This window comes from Mauremys mutica, chromosome 1 (genome assembly GCF_020497125.1).
Source record: "Mauremys mutica isolate MM-2020 ecotype Southern chromosome 1, ASM2049712v1, whole genome shotgun sequence".
NCBI classification, from domain to species: Eukaryota; Metazoa; Chordata; order Testudines; family Geoemydidae; genus Mauremys; species Mauremys mutica.
The window spans coordinates 360,437,265-360,461,407 of NC_059072.1; the positions used below are offsets into that span (position 1 = coordinate 360,437,265).

The window sequence follows — 24,143 nt, forward strand, 5'->3', positions numbered from 1 at the left end:
GCACAGCGCTCAAGTAGGCTGCGGAATTCTTAGCCACAAGATATAAATGGGGTCAAGAGTTTAGCAGGATTCAGAGAGGGACTGTAGGCGCATATGGGTTACCAGAATATTTAATTACAGTTGTGAAGATTTTTTTTAAAGTATTGGAAGGGCTCAAGCCTCCCTGATTTACAGCATAAAATACGTCTAACTATTGAGTCTCAGCGGGGAGGGGAATTTTCCCTGGGAGCAGGTTATCACATAGATGCCAATGGCTTCTTCCACCTTCCCCTGCAGCATCTGGTACTAGTCACTGCATAGTGGGCTAGATGGACTACAGGTCTAATCCAGTCTGGGATTGCCTATCTTCCTCTCGGTGTTGTAAATCCAAGACCCTGTTCTTGCTGATCTGCCTTGAGCTCCTGGGAGTCTCTAGACTTTCACTGAGAGCAGAAAGGTGTCTTGTTAAATATCAATATCTAGTCTCCTGTTCTTTTTTCTTTTCAGGAAGGAAAGTTAAACATTTCTTGGACCTGCCCAGTATATTATGTCAGCTGTCAATGACACCAAAATCAACTCTGCAGTGTTCCTTCTCACAGGGATACATGACCAGGAAGACGTCCATCTCTGGATCTCTATCCCTTTCTGCTTAATTTATGTTATTTCGATAGTAGGTAATTCAGTCATTCTGTTCATTATAAAAACAGATCCAAGGCTCCGAGAGCCCATGTACATTTTCCTTTCCATGTTGGCCGTTACAGACCTTGGCATATCGATATCCACCATGCCAACGATACTGGGCATATACTTGTATAACTCTAGGGAGATCAGCTTCGAAGCCTGTTTCGCTCAGATGTTCTTCATCCACTCGCTTCAATTAACTGAATCCTCCATACTCTTGTTGATGGCCTTTGACCGCTTCATCGCAATCTGTAACCCACTGAGATATTCCTCCATCTTAACCCTGCAGACAATAGACCGTATGGGACTGGTATTTGTACTAAGGAGTTTGGCTGTAGTATTCCCACTCCCATTTCTACTGAAAAGGTTCCAATACTGTCATGCCAATGTCCTCTCCCATTCCTACTGCCTGCACCAGGAGGTTATGAAGATGGCTTGTTCCGATATCACAGTGAACAGCATCTACGGCTTGTTTATAACACTCTTAACGGTGGGATTGGACTCGCTGTTCATCTTCCTCTCTTATGTGATGATCCTCAAAACAGCGCTGAGCATCGCATCCAATGCAGAGCGCCTCAGGGCCCTGAACACCTGCGTCTCCCACCTCTGTGCCGTCCTGCTCTTCTATTCAGCAGAGATTGGTCTTGCTCTGATACACAGATATGGAAAGGGCTCATCTCCCTTGCTTCAAACTGTCCTGGGCTACATGTCCCTACTGCTCCCACCCTTGGTTAATCCAATCGTATACAGCCTGAAAAGCAGACACCTGCGTGCGGGGATAATCAGGGCATTCGTCAAGTGCATGGTCAGTTCATGAACCGCCTGCAGCGCTGCTGTCATGTGGAGCAGCTACAGCTGTGTCTGTGAGTGAGGGTCTGACACACAGGAGTCCTGGCAAGAGATTCTGGCCCATTATCTGGGCCGTCTTTCCTCTCCGTTGGTGCTGCCCCAGCAATGCAAAGGGGTGGAAACAGGCCTCAGCTCCCTGACAGAGGCACTGCTAGCTCCTAGCCCAGCCCAGCCTGCTCAGTGCAGGATGGCCCCCCTTTCTAAAGGGAAAAGCGGGACACAGGCAGGAGCCCCAACCCCTCTGCGACCCCACCCTTCCCCCTCATCTTCCCCCAAAACCCCGTCCACTAGAGAGGCCGGAAGCCAGAGCCAAGCCATGGGAGGCAGGGGAACGGGATTGGGGCTGCTCTTGGGCCCTCCATCCCCCTGCCCAGCGCAGGTGGAAGGTCTGGGGCTCCACACAGAGCTCACTGTGTAGCTCTTATGAGCTTACAGGAAAGGGCAGGGTGCCTGTAGGGATACCTCAGGCCACAAGGGGGCACTCTGGGGTGGCCCCCATGTGCAGGGATGGGGCCAGAGTGGGCTGTGCTCTTGGAAGCCGTTACCAATGAGCAGAGGTCAGCAAAGCCCCCAGGCTGCTCTAAACTCCTCTGTGGCAGGGGGAGAACAGCCTCGAGAATGAAACCGCTGCAACAGAGCACAGGGTGGGTGGGAGCTCTGCTGGCGCAGCAGTGAATCCAGCCGGGCCTGTCACCGCTCAGATGGCTGGAAGGCTGGTCCTGTGGTCTGGGCACGGCTCTGCGACTCAAGACAGCTGGATTTCATTCCACTGCTGTGTGTGACCGTGGGCAAGCCACTGGCTGCCTCTGAGCCTCTGCACAGGTGAATAATAGCCCTGCCCTGCCTCACAGAGGTGTCAGGAGGATAAATACAATGGCCACAGGGGCCTCATCATGACAATCTGTCTGGGCTAAAGCAGTCTGAGGGCAAAGGTCAGCTTCACACCTTGACCCTGTAACATGGCCACGGCTGAGCACTACGGTGACTGGGCCCAGGCTCACACAGGTTTCAGCACAGGCTGCTTCCACAAGAAAGGGGCAAACAGATGGGAAGATGCTCTCAGAGACACAGGGAAACTAGGCTGGGTCCCAAGCGCTCTTTGGATTCCCAAAATAATGTAGTTGGTCCAGTTCTGTTTCTCTATCTCCAGAGCAAAGCCTGTCTAACTTAGCTTGCAGTAATGCTTGAGTCTATTAGTATAGTATATTAGTATAGACGTGAAAGCTGCATTTTTTTAAGCATTTAGGAGAGATGGAGGTGTTGTTACTAGCTCAAATAGAGGGACAATTGTGAGATTCCTCCCAAGACAGGAAAGGACCTGGTTTAGAGGGTAAAGAGATCATATATCCCAGTTTGACTTGATGGCTAGAAGTGAGCTTTTGTTACTGCAGACACAGCATGCTGAAGAATCTGAGAGGGTAGTGCAGAACAGGGAAGAAAATTGGCAGTATGATTGCTCAAAGCTCCAGTATGAAACTGGAGAAAAGCCTGTTGAAAGTCTTTGAGTTAAGTTTAGAGGCGAGAGCAAGAAGGTGATATTGTGGTGAGAGTCTGCTATATAGACCACCAGACCAGGAAGATGAAGTAGACGAGGCTTTCTTGAAACAACTAACAGAAGTTTCCAGGGGGACTTCAATCACCCTGACATCTGCTGGGAGAGAAATTCAGCAGTGCACCGACAATCCAGGAAGTTTTTGGAGAGTGTTGGGGACAACTTCCTGGTGCAAATGCTGGAGGAACCAACTAGGGGCCTTGCTTCTCTTGACCTGCTGTTCACAAAGAGGGAAGAATTGGTAGGGGAAGTAGAAGTAGGTGGCAATCTTTGTAGCAGTGACCATGAGATGGTCGAGATCATGATCCTGACAAAAGGAAGAAAGGAGAGCAAGAGAATACGGACCCTGGACTTCAGAAAGTTGTTAATGAGGGCGCATGAATAAACCATCCTGATGTGCAAAAATAATAGCAACTATGACAGGTGGCCAGCTTGACTTAACAGCAAAATTACTGGTGAGTTAAACACAAAAAGGAAGCTCACAAGACGTGGAAATTTGTACAGATGACTAGGGAAGAGTATAAAAATAGTGTCCGAACATGCAGGGGTGTAATCAGGAAGGCCAAAGCACAACTGGAGTTGCAGCTAGCAAGGGATGTGATGAATAATAAAAAGGATTCTACAGGTATATTAGCAACAAGAAGAATGTCAGGGAAAGTGTGGGACCGTTACTGAATGGAGGAGGCAAGCTAGTGACAGATGATGTGGAAAAAGCTGAATAACTCAATACTTTTTTTGCCTCGGTCTTCACAGACAAGGTCAGCTCCCAGACTGTTTGCGGGAAGGGAAGTTTGCAGATGACACAAATCTGAGAGGTATTGCTTACACAGAGAAGGACCAGGATATCATACAGGGATATCTGGATGACCTTGTAAACTGGAGTAATAGTAATAATAATAAATTTAATAGTGAAAAGTGCAAGGTCATGCATTTAGGGATTAATAACAAGAATTTTGGTTATAAATTGGGGACACATCAGTTGGAAGTAACAAAGGAGGAGAAGGACCTCGGAGCATTGGCTGATCACAGGTGGACTATGAGCCACCAATGTGATCTGTCCGTTAAAAAAGCTAATGCGGTTTTGGGATACATCAGGTGAGATATTTCCAGTAAAGATAAGGAGGTGTTAGTACCGTTATACAAGGCACTGGTGAGACGTAATCTGTGCAGTTCTGTTCTCCCGTGTTTAAGAAGGATGAATTCAAACTGGAAGCGGTACAGAGAAGGGCTATTAGGATGATCGGAGGAATGGAAAAACTGTCTTATGAAAGGAGACTCAAAGAGCTTGGCATGTTTACCCTAACCAAAAGAAGGTTGAGGGGGGATATGATTGTTCTCTATAAATATATCAGAGGGATAAATATCAGGGAGGGAGAGGAATTATTTAAGCTCAGTACCAATGTGGTCACAAGAACAAATGGATATAAACTGGACACTAGGAAGTTTAGACTTGAAATTAGATGAAGGTTTCTAACCATTAGAGGAGTGAAGTTCTGGAACAGCCTTCCAAGGGGAGCAGTAGGGGCAAAAGACATATCTGGCTTCAAGACTAAGTTTGATAAATTTATGGAGGGGATGGTATGATGGGATAGCCTAATTTTGGCAATTAATTGATCTTTGATTATTAGCAGGTAAATATGCCCCATGGTCTGTGATGGGATGTTAGATGGGGTGGGATGTGAGTTACTACAGAGAATTCTTTCCTGGGTGTCTGGCTGGTGAGTCTTGTCCACATGCTCAGGGTTTAACTGATCACCATATTTGGGGTCGGGAAGGAATTTTCCTCCAGGGCACATTGGCAGAGGCCTTGGAGGTTTTTCGTCTTCCTCTGCAGCGTGGGACAAGGGTCACTTGCTGGAGGATTCTCTGTAGCTTGAGGTCTTCAAACCATAATTTGAGGACTTCAATGGCTCAGACATAGGTTAGGAGTTTGTTACAGGAGTGAGTGGGTGAGATTCTGTGGCCTGCGTTGTGCAGGAGGTCAGACTAGATGATCATAATGGTCCCTTCTGACCTTAAGTCTATGAGTCTATGACTGCTGCATTGGGCATCACAGTATGGGGAGGAGGTGAGTAGCACTCAGTGGTGAAAGAACAGCTTAAGGAGTATTTAGAAAAGCTGGACATGCACAAGTCCATAGGGCCGTATCTAACGTATCCGAGGGTACTGAGGGAGTTGGCCGATGTGATTACAGAGCCATTGGCCATTATTAAGACTAAGTTTATGTCAGGGAGGTGATGGAAGTCAAGGAATCCATGACTTCGAGAGCTCTCCATGGCATTCTCTGCTTCAGCCCCATGGGCTGAGGGACTGGAGCTGGCAACCAGCAGGACACCGATAGGGTTCCAGCGACAGGCGACAGCCTCCTCATAGGGCCCCTGCAAGGTTACACCAAGAGGTGACAGCCTCCTCAGGGTTCCAGTGATGGATGACAGCCTTGTGCAGGGATGTGTGGAGGGTAATTAACCTTTGGAACAATTCACCAAGGGCTGAGGTAGATTCTCCTTCGCTGACAATTGTTAAATCAAGGCAGGAGGTTGTTCTAACAGCTCTGCTTTAGGAGTTATTGTGGGGCAGGTCTCTGCCCTGTGCTGTGCAGGGGGTCAGACTAGGTGATCACAGTGGTGGCTTCTGCCGTTGGGATCTGCCCAGTGGGGTTAGTAGCTTGGCCCTGCCACATGGGTTGTTGTTCTGATAAACATGTTCCAGATTACCAGGCGCTCGGACACTGCAATCGCTGGGGCCAGAGCTAAATGCCTTAGAGGTTTCAGCTCTGTGTGCCTCTTAAGGGCGATTTGGGGCACTGGGTGGAGAACCTGAACCCTTCCCAACACCCCTTGGTGATGAGGCCTGTCATCAGCACAGCCCCCTTTGACATGGGAGTTCTGGTCCCCTCTTGCAGCTCGGCAGTAAGAGGGGGAATCAGGTCTCGCTTTCCGAGAGAGAAGGGTCTGGAGATTCTTGCCTGGCTGAACAGAGCCCTGCTGGGCTTCCCCTTGCTCTGATCCTGGCTCCGACCCGCTCCATGAGCTGCGAGAGCCTTTCTAGAACTGGAGATAGACCTCACACCCTGCATCCAAATTTCCATCATCACCAACTTTGGGGGCACTTAGACTGGGGTAGGAGTTGTGTGGGTCCAGTAGAGAGCTAGCAGCAGGCATGTGAGCTTGGCTCGGGTCACTCCCATGTCGATTAAGAATGTGCATGGCCTTGCTTACCCAGTGTGGGCCTGTCTCATGCCTGACTAGGGGAGGAGACCCTCTGAGCTGTGCCTCAGGAACCCAGCAGCTCTGCGAGCCCGTCACTGTTATGTCCGGCTGTCTGTGGTGTAACCCTGTTCCCTACAACATGGGGCTCTGCAGCCAAATGCAGAGGGAAACATCGTCTCTGCAACTGATGGTCTGTATGACCACTAACTAACCCTCAGTGCCTGCATTTGTGGGTGCTCCGCTTGAGATCCGGCTAGCAGCGCCAGCTCCTGGGATTTCATCAGGAGTCTTGCACCATTTCCCGTCTTTCTTAAAGCCCCAACTTCTGGAATCAAGACACTGCTTGGCAATCTCACCTTTCAGTTTTGACAGGCCCGGCAGGGTTCTCTGCTGTGCCAGCAGAGCTTCCCCGTGCGCTGCAGAGAGTGGGGATGGCAAAGGCCAGTTAAAGTGGTTTGATTCGCTGGCCTGTTCTCTGTTTTCCCCGGTGGAGTTTAGAGCAGCCTGGGGGCTGGGCTGACCACCACCCGTTGGTAACGGCTTCCAGGAGCACAGATCACTCCGGTCAAGTCTGAATTCCCAGCTGTGCCGCTCTGTGAATACCTGAAGCTCATGGGTGGAGCGAGCCTCTTCTCGGTGGGGTGGGGGATGAGAAGGTCCTTAATCCCCCTCGCTACGAGGCCCTGCTCCTGCTCCTCTTTCCCCCAAGTCCCCACAACCCGCCCCGGGCAGCTGGAGGGTCCGGGTTCCCCATAGTGATCCTCGGGCTCTGGCTTCCAGCCTGGCCTGTGAGCAGAGCCTTGGGGGAGGCGGATGAGCAGGGGGCAGAGCTGTTGGGAGAAAAGATGGGGCAGGAGCCTCAGGAGAAGAGGGGCAGCAGGGGGGAGCCTCAGGAGAAGAGGAGGCGCAGAGGTGGGGCTCACAGAGGGGGCTCCTACCTCTGACTCGCTTCTGCCTTGTGAAAGGATGGTCGCCTTACACTGCATGGGCTGGGTGGCGCTAGGAACTAGCTGTGCCTCTGTGAGGGAGCTGAGTTTCCACCCATTTGCGAGCAACTGGGGCCAGGAAGGGAACCTGGGTCTGAGTCTCCTGCCAGGACTCTTGTGTGTCAGGAGGGGCTGCTTGAATGGATTCTCCTGGGTCTCCTGCATTAATTATGTCTCTGACACGACTCTGTCACAAGCACCTGGCTGAGGGAGTGGGGGAAGGGTGGGTGTCTGTGCCCCTTGAATAGCCCCGGTCCACAGCTGATGCAGCCCCACTCAGAACCCAGAGCGCTCAGGAAGGGCCCGGACTGTGCCTGCAGAACAGCTCTGCAGCTTTTTTCATGGCCTGCGGATGTGAAACCACAGATGGGACAGTGACAGGCCAGGTGTAATAGGAAACAACATCCACGTCCCTTCTCTTTATTGACTCTGTCAACAAGAATTTTAAGGTCAGAGCAAAGAGTGACATGGATCATTATGGGCGAACATCCCACTGGTCCCCTGGCTCTGCCTAACCACAGTCACTCTGTAAATGCTGCTGTCTGCCTTGGTCTCCTTCCCCAAATGCCCATCACTGTTATGTCCAGCTGTCTGTGGCATAACTCTGCTCCTTACCAGAGAGGACTCTGTACCCCAGTGCAGAGGGAAAAATCATCTCTGTCAGTTTGTGACGAGAAATATCACAAACTAAACCTCAGTGCCTTTTGTGGGTGCTCTGCTTGAGATACGGCTATCAGTGCCAGCAACTGGGATTTTATTGGGATTCTCACACTATTTCCTCTCTTTCTCAGAGCCCCAACTTCTGGAAGCTAGACACTGTGCAGGAATCTCAGCTTTCAGTTTTCCTAAGAATTTAGAAAAAAAAAATGAGTTGCAGAAAAGCTAGAAACCCTGAATTAATTGCACCTCAAAAGGCTGAGAAATCAAAGACATATGAAAATGACCCCCACATTAGTGTATATTTATATCCCATTATTTATAATCCATTCTGATGGTTAACAGCTCAATATGCCGTTAACCTTCCTGGCCACAAGGGCCCACTGCTGACTCCTATCCAGCTTCTCGTCCATTCTAAGGCCCAGGTTCTTTTCTGCAGAACTGTCGCTTACCTAGTGGGTCCCCAGCCTGTAGCAGTTAATGGGATTCTTCTGTCCTAAGTGCAGGACTCTGCAATTGTCCCTGTTGAACCTCATCAGATTTCTTTTGGCCCAATCCTCCAATTTCTCTAGGTCACTCTGGACCCTATCCCTGCCCTTCAGTGTATCTACCTCTCCCCACCGCTTAGTATCACCCGCAAGCTTGCTGAGGGTGCAGTACACCCCAATGTGGGATAGACAGGCAAGAGCTTTTGTTTACAGAGCTGACCATTTTGGATCCCCAAGAGAAATTGGAGGCTTTTCATATTCTTCTCTCTTGCAACATAAACAAAGGTTGTACTGACTGAGTGTATGGCTTCACTCTGTATATGGAAAGGTAGAAACCTCCCAACCAGTCTATGGCTAAGGTATTGTGCAGATCTGATCATCTAATCAGCCTTCCCAGCTTTGTATGTCCCCTTCCACATTGTAAAACATCCCTTCTCCAGATCCTGCGGGCAGTGGCCCTGGCAGCACATTTCTGATGAACCTGTGCTAGCAGGGAGATGGAGAGTATCCTATAGCAGTTAGGGAGGCACAGAGAGTGTGGGTGTGTAGGCCTAGCTCCCAGTGGATCAGTGAGATCTGTGCATCACTTTGGGGATCCCTGGTTCCTGGTTCCCCCTTTTCATTCCTCAGGGAGAAGGGAAGGGACACCCCTCCTGGAATGATCCAAGAGAAATTTCCTTGTATGGAGCCTTGTGGAATCTCCATTCCCTGGCTGTTCCCTGGGTTTGTAGTGCAGAAAAGAGGCTGCTGAGAAAAATCTGGTCAAATATTATTATTATTATTACTGTTATTATTATTCTATTATTCTCAGCTCAGTCGAGTAGGATCACCAGGCATCCCCTGTTAATTGACATCCTAAAATTTGCATTGGCCATGATGGGGTTAAAGCTGGTGCACACTAAGCCAAGCAGCTGAGGTTCCCTGATGGCCAAGTGGCCCCAAGGGAATGTGCAGACATGCTTCATAAAGACAACTGCCTCCTATCTGAACAGATGCTGCCTGCTGCCCGTGCAACCTCTCCGATGACTCCTTGTCCTTTTGGGTGAAAACCTCTTGTGTCAGCAGCTCCACATCTAGCAGGAATTGGGTACGTTGGCAGGTTTCACTATCTCTAAAATGTGAATAGAAGGGGAAAGGCTGAAAGCTGTTTCCATTTGCAGATGTTCTGTGCAGTAGCAGGGGACACAGCTGGGCTGTCAGGGTGACTCAGTGACAGGGGCTGGGGGACAGGCAGCACTAGGTAGCTTGGGAACCCCTCCCCTGCATCTGCCCAGGGTCCAATGTCGGTTATTCAAGCTACACAGAAATCTGAGATTCAAAGCGAAGTCGGAGTGTGAAAACCCTGATACCCCAAATCAGGATTTCTCAAGGGTTCCCATTTCTAGAGATGCAGTAAGCTCTGGGCCCAATCCTGCCAGAGGCTGAGCGATAGGAGACCCCACAGAATATCAGTGAGTATTTCCCAAATCGCCTCAGGTTTATTTGCTTCTAGAAATTTAATCAGCAAATAAATTTTAAAAGGTTTTATTCTCTGGCTTGATGATGAAGGCAGGAAATCAGAGCTGTGTTGCTCTGTGGTAACAGGTCCGATAGGGTATATTTCTTTTTCCTGACTGTCTGAGGGCTCCAGAATTTCTTCCCGGTAGAGACCCTTCAGAGTTACTGGCTACCTGCATCTCTGCCCCCTTCTCTGGTCTCCGAGTTCCAGATGTCAGGTCTTGTACCCTGCCCTCTCCTGGGGTGGAATCCCATGATCCTCCCACCCTCCCACCCTGGGCTACAGCACACTATGTGTCAACTCTTGGTAGAGCAGATCCAAGAGGGTTTGGTGCCCGTGGTCCATCTCTCTGGGAGTCTGTGAGCAGTGGTGAGACGAGTGACCAGTCAAAAATACTATTTAATCTGAACAGCACAAAAAAGACTAACATGGGAGAATAAGAGAGTTTTCAGTTAACAATCTATACACATCTCTGACCCCGAGGCCTCCAACTCTAATGGGGACCCAGACAGGCCAAAGGCCATCAGACTTCCCCAGAGGTGTCTGTGTCTGTCAATCTGAAGAGCTTATCAGCAATAGCTGCCCCATCTCTGAACAGAATCCCAGCCCTGGCAAAACAAGTTGCGTAACGTGGCTGTAGCTGAAACAGGTTCTTCCCATCATGTATCTCCGGTATTCTCTCTGAAAATCCCATGTACTGCAAAGAGGCAGTGGCATAATTTGAACTCTCAGGAGTGGAGAAAATAGATAGATTGTATAGATAGATAGATAGATAGATATGAGGCATTGAAATCTGTTCATAAATAGCTTCAGTGCAGGACAGAAAAATACAATGACAGCTTTCACCATGCTCTCTCCATGTGTTTACACACATGTCAAGATAAAATGGGCCACACTCAGAAGTTGAGGGCCAAAAAGTGCATCTGAGTGAAGGTCACAACTGTAAAATCGCACAGCGCTCAAGTAGGCTGCGGAATTCAAAGCCACAAGATATAAATGGGGTTAAACAGTTTAGCAGGATTCAGAGAGGGACTGTAGGTGCATATGGGTTACCAGAATATTTAATTACAGTTGTGAAGATTTTTTTTAAAGTATTGGAAGGGCTCAAGCCTCCCTGATTTACAGCATAAAATACATCTAACTACTCGGTCTCAAGGGGGAGGGGAATTTTCCCTGGGAGCAGGTTATCACATAGATGCCTATGGCTACTTCCACCTTCCCCTGCAGCATCTGGTACTGGTCTCTGCATAGTGGGCTAGATGGACTACCGGTCTAATCCAGTCTGGGATTGCCTATCTTCCTCTCGGTGTTGTAAATCCAAGACCCTATTGTTGCTGATCTGCCTTGAGCTCCTGAGAGTCTCTAAACTTTCACTGAGAGCAGAAAGGTGTCTTGTTAAATATCATCTAGTCTCCTGTTCTTTTTTCTTTTCAGGAAGGAAAGTTAAACATTTCTTGGACCTGCCCAGTACATTATGTCAGCTGTCAATGACACCAAAATCAACTCTGTAGTGTTCCTTCTCACTGGGATACCTGGGCAGGAAGACGGCCATAACTGGATCTCTATCCCCTTCTGCTTAATTTATGTTCTTTCGGTAGTAGGAAATTCAGTCATTCTGTTCATTATAAAAACAGATCCAAGCCTCCATGAGCCCATGTACATTTTCCTTTCCATGTTGGCCATCACAGACCTTGGCATATAGATATCCTCCATGCCAACGATACTGGGCATATACTTCTTTAACTCTCGGGAGATCAGCTTCAATGCCTGTTTTGCCCAGCAGTTCTTTATCCATTTGCTTCAGGGTATGGAATCCTCCTTCCTCTTCTTAATGGCCTTTGACCGCTTCATCGAGATCTCTAACCCACTGAGATATTCCTCCATCTTAAGCCTGCCAAGAATAAGCAAAATGGGACTGGTATTTGCACTAAGAAGTTTGGTTCTAGTATTCCCACTCCCATTTCTACTGAAAAGGTTCCAATACTGTCGATCCAATGTCCTCTCCCACTCCTACTGCCTGCACCAGGAGGTCATGAAGTTGGCTTGTTCAGATATCACAGTGAACAGCATCTACGGCTTGTTTATTACTCTCTTAACAATGGGGTTGGACTCGCTGCTCATCTTCCTCTCTTACATGATGATCCTTAAAACAGCGCTGAGCATTGCGTCCAATGCAGAGCGCCTCAGGGCCCTGAACACCTGTGTCTCCCACCTCTGCGCCGTCCTGCTCTTCTATTCAGCAGAGCTCGGCCTTGCTCTGATACACAGATATGGAAAGGGCTCATCTCCCTTGCTTCAAACTGCCCTGGGCTACATGTCCCTGCTGCTCCCACCCCTGGTTAATCCAATCGTGTACAGCCTGAAAAGCAGACACCTGCGTGCAGGGATAATCAGGGCATTCATCAAGTGCAGGGTCAGTTCATGAACCACCTGCAGTGCTGCTGTCATGGGAGACGAGTAACACGGATCCACCTATTCCATCCTGGAGCCTCCCATCCAGCTCTGGGTGCTGTGTGATCCATGGGGGCTGCTCCAGCTGTGGTCAGGGGCATTTCATGGGGCACAGTCACGCATCCTTCCCCTACGTCCTCAGGAAAGGGCTTGTGACTGAGTCATGCCAGAGACATGATTAACACGGGAACTCCAGGAGAAGCCATTCAGGCAGCCCAGCCCCTCCACGCCTGTTGATAGCTTTGCATTCAGCATTCAGCACAACTACAGAGTGCACCCCCATCTAGCCGCAATGCCCCAGATGTGGAGCACAGCTGTGTCTGTGAGTGAGGGTCTGACACACATGAGTCCTGGCAAGAAACTCTGGTCCATTATCTGGGCCGTCTTTCCCCTCCGTTGGTGCTGCCCCAGCAATGCAAAGGGGTGGAAACAGGCCTCAGCTCCCTGACAGAGGCACTGCTAGCTCCTAGCCCAGCCCAGCCTGCTCAGTGCAGGATGGCCCCCCTTTCTAAAGGGAAAAGCGGGACAGAGGCAGGAGCTCCATCCCCTCTGTGACCCCACCCTTCCCCCTCATCTTCCCCCAAAACCAGTCCACTAGAGAGGCCGGAAGCCAGAGCCAAGCCATGGTAAGTGCTGCCCAGGGAGAAAGTGTCACTCTGGGGAACCCGGACCCTCCAGCTGCCCGGGGCGGGTTGTGGGGACTTGGGGGAGAGAGGAGCAGGAGCAGGGCCTCGTAGCGAGTGGGATTAAGGACCTTCTCATTCCCCTCCCCACTGAGAAGAGGCTCTTGCCACCCATGAGCTTCAGGTATGTGCAGAGCGGCACCGCTGGGAATTCAGACTTGGCTGGAATTATCTGTGCTCCTGGAAGCTGTTCTCAATGGGCAGAGGTCAGCCCAGCCCCTAGGCTGCTCTAAACTCCACTGAGGAAGACAGTTGCTGGCGCAGCAGAGAACCCTGTCGGGCCTGTCAAAACTGAAAGGTGAGATTGCCAAGCAGTGTCTTGATTCCAGAAGCTGGGGCTTTAAGAAAGACGGGAAATGGTGCAAGACTCCTGATGAAATCCCAGGAGCTGGTGCTGCTGGCCGGATCTCAAGCAGAGCACCCACAAACGCAGGCACTGAGGGTTAGTGAGTGGTCACACAGTCCATCAGTTGCAGAGACGCTGTTTCCCTCTGCACTTGGCTGCAGAGCCCCATGTTGTAAGGAACAGGGTTACACCACAGACAGCCAGACATAACAGTGACGGGCTCGCAGAGCCAGTGGGTTCCTGAGGCACAACTCAGAGGGTCTCCTCCCCTAGTCAGGCATGAGACATGCACACACTGGGTAAGCAAGGCCATGCACATTCTTAATCAACATGGGAGTGACCCAAGCCAAGCTCAAATGCCTGCTGCTAGCTCTCTATGGGACCCACACAACTCCTCCCCCAATCTAAGTGCCCCCAAAGTTGGTGATGTTGGAAATTTGGATGCAGGGTGTCAGATCTATCTCCAGGTACAAAAGTTCTTAGTGCTCACAGAGCAGATGAGGATCAGGATCAGACTGAGAGGCAGCCCAGCAGGGCTCTGTTCTGCCAGGCAACGATCTCCAGATCCTTTGCTCTTTGAAAACACATCCTGATTCCCCCTCTTACTGCGGAGCTGCAGGAGGGGCCCAGAACTCCCTCGTCAAAGGGGGCTGTGCTAGTGACAGGCCTCATCACCAAGGGGTGTTGGGAAGGGTTCAAGTTCTCCACCCAGTGCCCCAAATCGTCCTTATGAGGCACACAGAGCTGAAATCTCTCTAAAGCTCTTAGCTCTGGGTCCAATTACTGTAGCGTCCGAGCGCCTCACAATCACTAACATGTTTATCAGTACAACACCCCGTGTGGCGGGGCCGAGCTACTAACCCCACTGGGCAGATCCCAAGACCAGAAGGCACCACAGTGATCACCTAGTCTGACCCCCTGCACAGCACAGGCTAGAGACCTGCCCCACAATAACTCCTAGAGCAGAGTTAGAACAACCTCCTGCCTTGATTTAACAATTCTCAGTGATGGAGAATCTGCCATGGCCATTGCTAAATTGTTCCTATGGTTAATTACCCTCATTGTTAAAAAAAATTACACCTTAGTTCCAGTCTGAATGTGTCTAGGTGCAGCTTCCAGCCATTGGATCCTCTTGTAACTTTCTCTGCTTAATTGATTGTTAAACATTTGTTCCTCATGCTGGTATTTACAGACTGTGATCAAATCACACCATAACCTTCTCTTTGTTATGCTAAACAGATCGAGCTCCAGTCCATCACTGTAAGGCAGGTTTTCTAATCCGTTCATCATTCCCATAGTTATTCTCTGACCCCCCTCCAATTTATCAACTTCCTTATTGAACAGTAGACACCAGAACTGGATCCCAGCAGTGGTCACACCAGGGCCAAACACAGAGGTAAAATTACCTCTATGCCCCTACTCGAGATTCCCTTGGTTGTACATCCCAGATTGCACTCACTTTTTGAGCCCTAGAACTGAACTGGGAGCTCACGTTCAGCTGATTATGACTCCAAAGTCGTTTTCAGAGTCACTGTTTCCCTGGATTGGGTCCCCCATCTGGTAAGGATGGCTGGCATCCCTTGTTCCTAGATTTATACCTCTATATTGAGCCATATTAAAACACTTATTATTGCGGCACAAAGGAACTAAGTGAGTTGCCCAAGGTCACAGGAGAAGTCTGTGGAAGAGCCTGGAATTAAGCCAGATCCCAGGGTAGCACTTTAGCCATTGAACCACCCTTCCTCACTGGGGGTAGTGGCTGGGGAGGGGGCAGCTGGCAGCTCAGCACGCTGAGATTAGCAGAAACGGAGGGAGTTAAACTCCTGTGACATCACTAAACAGGAACGCAAGAAGAATTCCTTTGCCAGATAATAATGCAGAGTCATGCTTTCTCCTGAATCGAATTCTTTTTTGGACCCAATTAACTTTTGGCCTTTACAACATCCCTTGGCAATGAGTTCTGCAAGCTGGATACACATTGTGTGAAGAAATACTTCCTTTTATTAGTTTTAAACCTGCTGCATATTAATTTCATTTGGTGACCCCAGTTCTTGTGTTATCATAGAATATCAGGGTTGGAAGGGACCTCAGGAGGTATCTAGTCCCACCCCCTGCTCAAAACTTATGAGGAGGAGTAAATAACACTTCTTTATTTACTTTCTCCTCACCAGTCATATCCCCACTAAGTCATCTCTTTTCCAAGATGAAATGTCCAAGTCTTATGAGTCTGTTAATCTCTCCTCATATGGAAGTTGTTCCATACCCCTAAACATTTTTGTTGTCCTTCTCTGTAGTTTTACCATTCAAATGTATCTTTTTTGAGTTGCGGCAACCGGAAGTGCACGTGGTATTCAAGATGGGGGGGTGCTATCCCTTTCCTAATGGTACCTAACATTCTGTTCAGTCTTCTTTGTCTGCTGCTTCACCACGAATGGATGTTTTCAGAGAACTATCCCCAGTGACTCCAAGATGTTTTTTTTGAGTGGTAACAGCTAATTTCGATCCCATCAGTTTGTATGTATTGCTGGCATTATGTTTTCCACTGTGCATTACTTTGCAATTATCAACACTGAATTTCATTTGCCCTTTTCTTGCTCAGTCCCTCAGTTTTGTGAGATCCCTTTGTAACTCTTTGTAATCTTCTTTGGACTCCAGTGTATTGAGTAAATTTGCCTCATCTGCACATTTTGCCACCTTTTTTCACATAATTTATGAGTATGTTGACTAGGACTGGTCCCCGCACAGACCCCTCTGGGACACCACTGTTTGCATCTCTCCATTCCAAAAACTGATCATGTATTCCCACCCTTTCTTTCCTATCCTTTAACCAGTTACCAACCCATGAGAGCACCTTCCCTCTTATCCCAGGACAGCTTTCTTTGCTTAGGAGCTTTTAGTGAGGGGCCTTGTCAAAGGCTTTCTGAAATTCTAAATACACTATATCCACTGGATCCCCCTTCTCCACATGCTTGTTGACTCCTCAAAGAATTCTAGTAGATTGGTGAGGCAGGATTTCCCTTTACAAAAGGCATGTTGACTCTTCCCCAACAAATGGTATTAATCTGTGTGTGTGATAATTCTGTTCTGTACTATAGTTTCAACCAATTTGCCTGATACTTAAATCAGGCTTCCTGGCCTGTCATTGCCAGGATCACCTCTGGAGCCCTTTTCAAATATTGGCATTACATTAGCTGTCCTGGAACATAAGCTGATTTAAATGAAAGGTTACAAACTAGTTAGTAATTCTGCAATTTCACATTTCAGTTCCTTCAGAACCCTTGGGTGAATCCCATCTGGTCCTGATGACTTATTGTTTAGTTTATCAATTTGTTCCAAATTTCTCCTGTGTGATCAGAATTTTACACAGTTTGCCAGAGGAGGTCTCACCAATGCCTCGTATAAGTATATTAATACTTCGCTATCTTGCCTGACACATTCTAGGCTCTCATTTGCTTTGTTCCACCGCTGCCACCATGTCATAGGTCTCACCCCCACTTAGAGCTGTTGGGTTCCAAAATGGGGACCTGCATGGACTCCTCTAAACTAAAATTCTAGTTTAGATCTGGTAAAAACTGCCACCACCCAATAATGTACGTGTATTGGGACACAGTCCTTCCCCAAAATCCTTGGGGATCCCAAGAGCCCCAAATCCATGGAGTTCTTACACCTAGGAGAAATAAACCATTCCCCCCTGCTTCCTCCCCCCTCCCTTTTCCTAGGAGAGATAACGGGATTCAACTACAGAGGGATGCCTTCCTCCTCCCTCCTCCCCTTTCCCTGAGAATTTACCCAAGGAAAGATCAACCGAGTCCTTAACAGAAAAGATTTATTAAAGAATAAAAGGAAAATAAACTGTCTCTGTAATACCAAGATGGAACAATACACAGGGTCTAAACTTATCAATCTCTGGAGAGAATTCCCCCTCCCTTCTTTCTCAGTAAAAGCAATAACAGTACAGAATTAAAGAAATTCTATAGCAAACCACAGAATTGCAAATACAGAAATAAAATTATAAGAATACTAGTTCCTTGCTAATACTCACTAGCTTGAATAGAAGAATTTATTGCAGAAACCTGGGAGGACTTGATTAAGATGTCTGGACTCCCTTAACTCCCAAGAGAGACCCTCTAAAAAAAAAGAACAGAAAAAAACTTCCCTCCACAGGGATTTGAAAATATCTTGTCCCTTATTGGTCCTCTGGTCAGGTGTTCACAGGTACTGCTTGTTAACCCTTTACAGGTAGAAAAAAACCTTAACCCTTAACTAACTGTTTATGACAGCATCACATTATTGGCTCACAGTAATCCTGAGACTGACTAATACACCAAGGACTTTCTCCTCTTTCATTTCCAAGTTTCCCTCGGCTATATAAACAGGGGTGCAGTGAATAGAAGTAGGGAAGATAGAGAGCTGACTTGTTGACAGTGAACAAACATGTTCATGGGGACAAAATACAGCCAGGTCTTTCTCTTCCTCTCTCGTTTCAAACTTACCCTTGGCTGTATAAATGGGGTGAAATGAGCAGAAATAGGGAAGATTGAGAGCTGACTTGATGACAGTGTATAAGCACTTTCACAGGGATGAAATACAGCTACTAAGGGGCTCTTTAATCTAGCAGGGAAAGGTATAACACGAACCAATGGCTGGAAACTGAAGCCAGACAAATTAAATTTGGAAATGAGGCACACATTTTTATCAGCAAGGGTGCTTAACCAGTGGAACAAACTCCCAAAGGAGGTGGAGGATTCTCCTGATACCACCAAACCAAGACGGGATGCCTTCCTGGAAGATGCGCTTTAGAAGAACACAAATTATGTGTTAGTCAAGCAAAAGTCACTGGGATCAATACAGGAGGTAACTGGGTGAAGTTCTGGAGTCTGTGCGATACAGAAGGTCAGACTTGGTCAGTGGTTCTCAAAAATGTTTGCTCACGCCCCCCGTTCCTTGTGTCTGTATGAGTTTACTCCCCCCTTCCCCACCACACAAATACATATACTGATATATGGTGGAGCAAGGCTTCACTTTAAACAGTTTTAGCTTCTTTGTTCTTCATTTGTGTTTTTCTTTTGTTGCACAAATGAGTCAACGATCCATTGGAATAAGAGCAAAAAAGAAAACTGTGACTTACCTGTCTGAAGGAATCAGCTTTGCTAGTTATTCACTGCTGTGGGTAAAATGTGCACTGGAAGGACTTTTCCCTAAAGCTTCTCACGCTTCCCCCCGGATACATTGTCCCACCCATGGGCACTCGCCTCTGGTTTGTGAACCTCTGGACTACATGATTTAATGGCTCCTTCTGGCCTTAAATTCTATGACTCTAAGAATCATCATCATTAGTGGATCGTTATCTTGAACAAGTTGCTCCTCTGCATGCTGATAGGCACTCAACAAGAATATACGTGTTAGGCAAAAACATTATTTTCCCCCAGAATCAGGCAAGCACAGACAATACTGAAGGAGGATTCATTCACAGCACCAGGAAGACTGGTAAACAGCTTCAAAAATATGGTGCCCCAGTGGCCAGTTATATACATTTTCTTATGAATTCATTTGCATTTATTTGTACATACAGAGACAGACATTGTTACAAGTAAAGAGAGAACTCTTAACAAAGATAATAATAGGAACAGTACATACAGATAGAAGTCATCCTGATTACATCCCCGACGAGGGGATTAGCGCTGAAATCAACCTTGCCGGGTCGAATTCGGGGTAGTGTGGTTGCAATTCGACAGTATTGGCCTCCGGGCGGTATCCCAGAGTGCATCATTGTGACCACTCTGGACAGCAATCTCAACTCAGATGCACTGGCCAGGTAAACAGGAAAAGGCCTGCGAACTTCTGAATCTCATTTCCTGTTTGGCCAGCGTGGCAATCTGCAGGTGAGTGCAGATCTCATCAGCAAAAGTGAACATGATGGAGTCCTAGAATCGCAAAAGAGCCCCAGTATTGACCGAACGGGAGGTACAGGATCTGATCCCTGTATGGGGAGATGAATCTGTGCTATCAGAACTCCGTTCCAAAAGATGAAATGCCCAAATATTTTAAAAATATCCAAGGGCATGAAGGACAGAGGCTATAACAGGGACCCGCATCAGTGCCACTTGAAACTTAAGGAGCTCAGGCAAGCCTACCAAACACCAGAGAGGCAAATGGCCGCTCCGGGTCAGAGCCCCAGACATGCCACTTCTATGATGAGCTGCATGCCATTGTACGAGGTGCCCTTACAACTGCTTTGACCCCCATCAATGGAGTAACATGCAATAGGGATGCGGGTTTTGGGGACAAGGAAGATAGCTCACAGAAAGCAAGCAGAGAAACCGTTTCCCCCTGACAGTCAGGAACTGTTTCTCACCCTAGACCTGGAGTCAGTACCCCCCAAACCCACCTAAGGCTGACTCCCGGACCTGTCAGGTGGAGAAGGGACCTCTTGTGAATATTATACATGGTTTAAAAGCAAATGTGTTTAGTGATTAATTTGCCCTGGACAGTACAGCTACTGGAAAAGTCTGTTAATATGTCTGGGGATAGGCGGAAATCCTCCAGGGAACCTCTCCTGGATGTACTCTCAAAGTCTTTGCAAAAGGTTTCTGGGGAGGGCAGCCTTATTCCGTCCTCCATGGTAGGACACTTTACTATGCCAGGCCAGCAGCACGTAGTCTGGAATCATTGCATAACGCAGCGTGTGGTCCCGGTGTTTGCTGGCATTCAAACAACATCTGTTCTTTATCTCTCTGTGTTATCCTCATGAGAGTGACACCATTCATGGTCACCTGGTTGAAATAGAGTGATTTTATCAAGTAGACATTCAGAGGTGCGTGTTCCTGCTGGGCTGTTTGCCTGTGGCTAAACAGAAATGTTCCCCACTGTTAGCCACGCAGTGAGGGAGGGGTGAAGTGATCATCCCAGAGAATTGGGTGTGTGGGGAGGAGGTTAGTTGGGTTTGTGCTGCATGTTAACCCGAAAACTGCAGCCCCTCCTCCTTTTAAATTGCCAACCCATTTAAAATAAAGAGTCTACCCATTGTCCTCTAAAATGTGTCTTTTTAACTACCACTCTCACTTTTTTTCCCTCCACCAGCTGCAAATGTTTCAACGCTAACACTATCTTCTCCTTCCCAGAGACTAGCGAAGATTAGCAGGCAAAAAAACCGCACTCGCGATGAAATGTTCTCTGAGCTCATGCAGTCCTCCCACACTGAAAGAGTTCAGAAGAATGCGTGAAAGCACAGTATGAACATGAGGACAGGTGGCAGGCTGAAGATGATACGTGGCATCAGCTTGGTGACAGAAAGCAAGAGGCAATGCTGAGGCGACTGGAGGAACAAACTGATATGCTCCAGTGTATGGTTGAGGTTCAGGAAAGGCAGCATGAGCTCAGACCACCACTACAGCACCTGTGTAATCAGCCGCCCTCCTCCCCAAGTTCCATTGCCTCCTCGCCCAGATGCCCAAGAATGTAGTGGGGGGGGGCCTCCGCCCCATAGGACTGCCCAAGCAACAGAAAGCTGGCATTCAATAAGTTTTAAAGTGCAGTGTGACTTTGTCCTTCCCTCCTCCCCCACCCCTCCTGGGTTTCCTTGGCAGTTATCCCCCTATTTGTGTGATGAATTAATAAAGAATGCATGAATGTGAAGCGACAATGACTTTATTGCCTCTGCAAGTGGTGATCGAAGGGGGCAGGGAAGGGTGGTTAGCTTACAGGGAAGTAGAGTGAACCAAGGGACGGAGGGGGTTTCCTCAAGGAGAAACAAACAGAACTTTTAAACCGTAGCCTGGCCAGTCATGAAACTGGTTTTCAAAGCTTCTCTGATGCGCACCGCGCCTTCCTGTACTCTGCTAACCATCCTGGTGTCTGGCTGCGCGTAATCAGCGGCCAGGCGATTTGCCTCAATCTCCCACCCCACCATAAATGTCTCCCCTTACTCTCACAGATATTGTGGAGTGCACAGCAAGCAGTAATAAGAGTGGGAATATTGGTTTTGCTGAGGTCTATCCGAGTCAGTAAACTGCACCAGCGGGCTTTTAAACGTCCAAAGGCACATTCTACCACCATTCTGCACTTGCTCAGCCTAGAGTTGAACAGCTCCTGACTCCTGTCCAGGCTGCCTGTGTACGGCTTACTGAACCATGGCATTAAGGGGTAGGCTGGGTCCCCAAGGATAACTATAGGCATTTCAACATCCCCAACGGTTATTTTCTGGTCTGGGAAAAAAGTCCCTTGCTGCAGCTTTTGAAACAGACCAGAGTTCCTGAAGATCCAAGCGTCATGTACCTTTCCTGGCCATCCCACGTTGATATTGGTGAAATGTCTCTTGTGATCCGCCAGTGCTGGCAGCACCATTGAAGAGTACCCCTTTCGGTTTATGTACTCGCTGGCTTGGTGCTCTGGTGCCAAGATAGGGATATGGGTTTCGTCTATCACCCCACCACAGTTAGGGAATCCTTTTTCAGCAAAGCCATCCACTATGGCCTGCACATTTCCCAGAGTCACTACCCTTGATAGCAGCAGCTCTTTGATTGCCTTGGCTACTTGGATCACAGCAGCCCCCACAGTAGATTTGCCCACTCCAAATTGATGCCTGACTGACCGGTAGCTGTCTGGCGTTGCAAGCTTCCACAGGGCTATCACGACTCGCTTTTGAACGGTGAGGGCTGCTCTCATCTTGGTATTCTTGCATTTCAGGGCAGGGGAAAGCAAGTCACAAAGTTCCATGAAAGTGCCCTTATGCATGCAAAAGTTTCACAGCCACTGGGAATTGTACCAGACATGCAACACCATGTGGTCCCACCATTCTGTTCTTGTTTCCCGGGCCCAGAATCGGCGTTACATGGCATGAACCTGCCCCATTAACACCACAATGTCTGCATTGCCAGGGCCCATACTTTGAGAGAAGTCTGTGTCCATGTCCTCATCACTCTCGTCACCATGCTGCCATCGCCTCCTCATCTGGTTTTGCTTTTGCAGGTTCTGATTTTGCATATACTGTAGGATAATCAGCGTGGTGTTTACAGTGCTCATAATTGTGGCAGTGACCTGAGCGGGCTCTGTGCTTGCCGTGCTATGGCGTCTGCACTGAAAAAAGGTGCAAAATGATTGTCTGCCATTGCACTGATGGAGAGAGGGTGACTTGGCTTACAGGGAATTAAAATCAACAAAGGGGGTGGATTTGCATCAAGGAGAAACACACACTCAATGGCCCCCTCAAGGATTGAGCTCAAAACCCTGTGTTTAGCAGGCCAATGTTCAAACCACTGAGCAATCCCTCCCCCCACTATTCAGGGTGGGAGGGAGGGGGAACAAATGAATACAAAACAAATCTGGTCTTTTTCTTGCTTTGATGCACTCCATCTCTCTTATACTTCTTAGGCTGGCAGCAGACGGTGCAGTACGACTACTAGCCATCATTGTCTCTTGGGTGCTCACCAGAAGACGGTGCAGTACGATTGCTAGCCATCATTGTCTCCTGGGTGCGCACCAGAAGCAGCGCAGTACGATTCTAGCCATCCTCGTCTCCTGGCTGCTTGCCAGAAGACGGTGCAGTACGATTGCTAGGCATCCTCGTCTCCTGGGTGCTTGCCAGAAGACGGTGCAGTACGACTGCTAGCCATCATTGTCTCCTGGGTGCTCGCCAGAAGACGGTGCAGTACGACCGCAGGCAGGACTGAATCTCCAGGAGATGAAACTTAAAAAAGAGAATGACCTGGAGTCACACTCATTTATGTCACCGAGGTCTGCCAGGAGCACCCATGTCTGCCCAGGTCCCTCTGACCGACCTTACCGAGGTTGGCTAAAAGAGCACCCAGGACCTTCCTCCTGGTTTCTGATAACACTTGTACTCCTCAGTCCTCCAGCAGTTCGCCTTCCCACTCTCAGCTCCTAGTGCCTCTTGCTCCCAGCTCCCTGCATGTGCCTCGCTGACTGAGATGAGGCCCTTTATAAACACAGCTGCCTGATTAGCCAGCCTGTCCTAATTGATTCTAGGAGCTTCTTCATTGGCTCCAGGTGTCATAATTAGCCTGACTGCCTTAATTGGTTCCAGCAAGTTCCTACTTATTCTGGAAAAGGGACCTACTTAATCTGGGACTAATATGTCTGCCTTCTATCACTCTTCTGTAACCATCTGGCCTGACCCTGTCACAGGTGTCACTCCAGATTTACATGTGTAAATTCGATCAGAACCTGTCTCTGTTAATTTACCCTTAACAAATGCTCCTGGTGTTACACTCTTACCCCCAAGAATCCCTCCAAGAGAAGCTGAAGTGGTTTACCCGCGTAGCGTTGGCTGAATCTAGAGAGTTTGATCATCCTATAGGTGTCTCTCCATCCTCACAGGACCTGCATCCTCTCCCCATGCAAGGGTCTGTAGGTATCTGGTAAGATACAAGCTCACACAGACAGTTACTTCAGCTGGGCAGGGGAAGGGTTGGAGTCACAAAAGGGTGAATAATGCAAACACTAATTTTGCACTTGTATACAGCTGACTGTTATCATAAACAGACAGTTAAGGGTTAATTCCTCTTTTACCTGTAAAGGGTTAAGAAGTTCACAATACCTAACTGACACCTGACCAGAAGGACCAATAAGAGAACAAGATACTTTCAAAGTTGGGGGGGGGGGAAACAGTCCTGGGTCTGTTCTGTTTGTGCTTTTGCCAGAGTCAGAGACCCCAAAACAACCATCTAACCCTTATTTAAATTAGTGAGTATTTAGACAAGAATGTGGTAAATTTCTTTATTTTTCTTTTTGTCATTTCTTTTGCAA

At 48.2% G+C, this 24,143-nt stretch overlaps 1 protein-coding gene and 1 pseudogene across 1 annotated transcript; both read left to right on the plus strand.

Annotated features, from left to right (window-relative positions):
• Positions 1–526: 526 nt before the first annotated feature.
• Positions 527–1,477, plus strand: LOC123362108 (olfactory receptor 51G2-like). The gene has a single exon (XM_045002426.1). It carries the CDS (start codon positions 527–529, stop codon positions 1,475–1,477), a length of 951 nt encoding a protein of 316 aa, XP_044858361.1.
• Positions 1,478–11,373: 9,896 nt separating this feature from the next.
• LOC123362112 lies at positions 11,374–12,324 on the plus strand (annotated as a pseudogene).
• Positions 12,325–24,143: the final 11,819 nt, after the last annotated feature.

What these genes read in the sequence shown, in the direction of transcription:
- LOC123362108 (XM_045002426.1), top strand. Translation starts at nt 527, where the DNA reads ATGTCAGCTGTCAATGACACCAAAATCAACTCTGCAGTGTTCCTTCTC.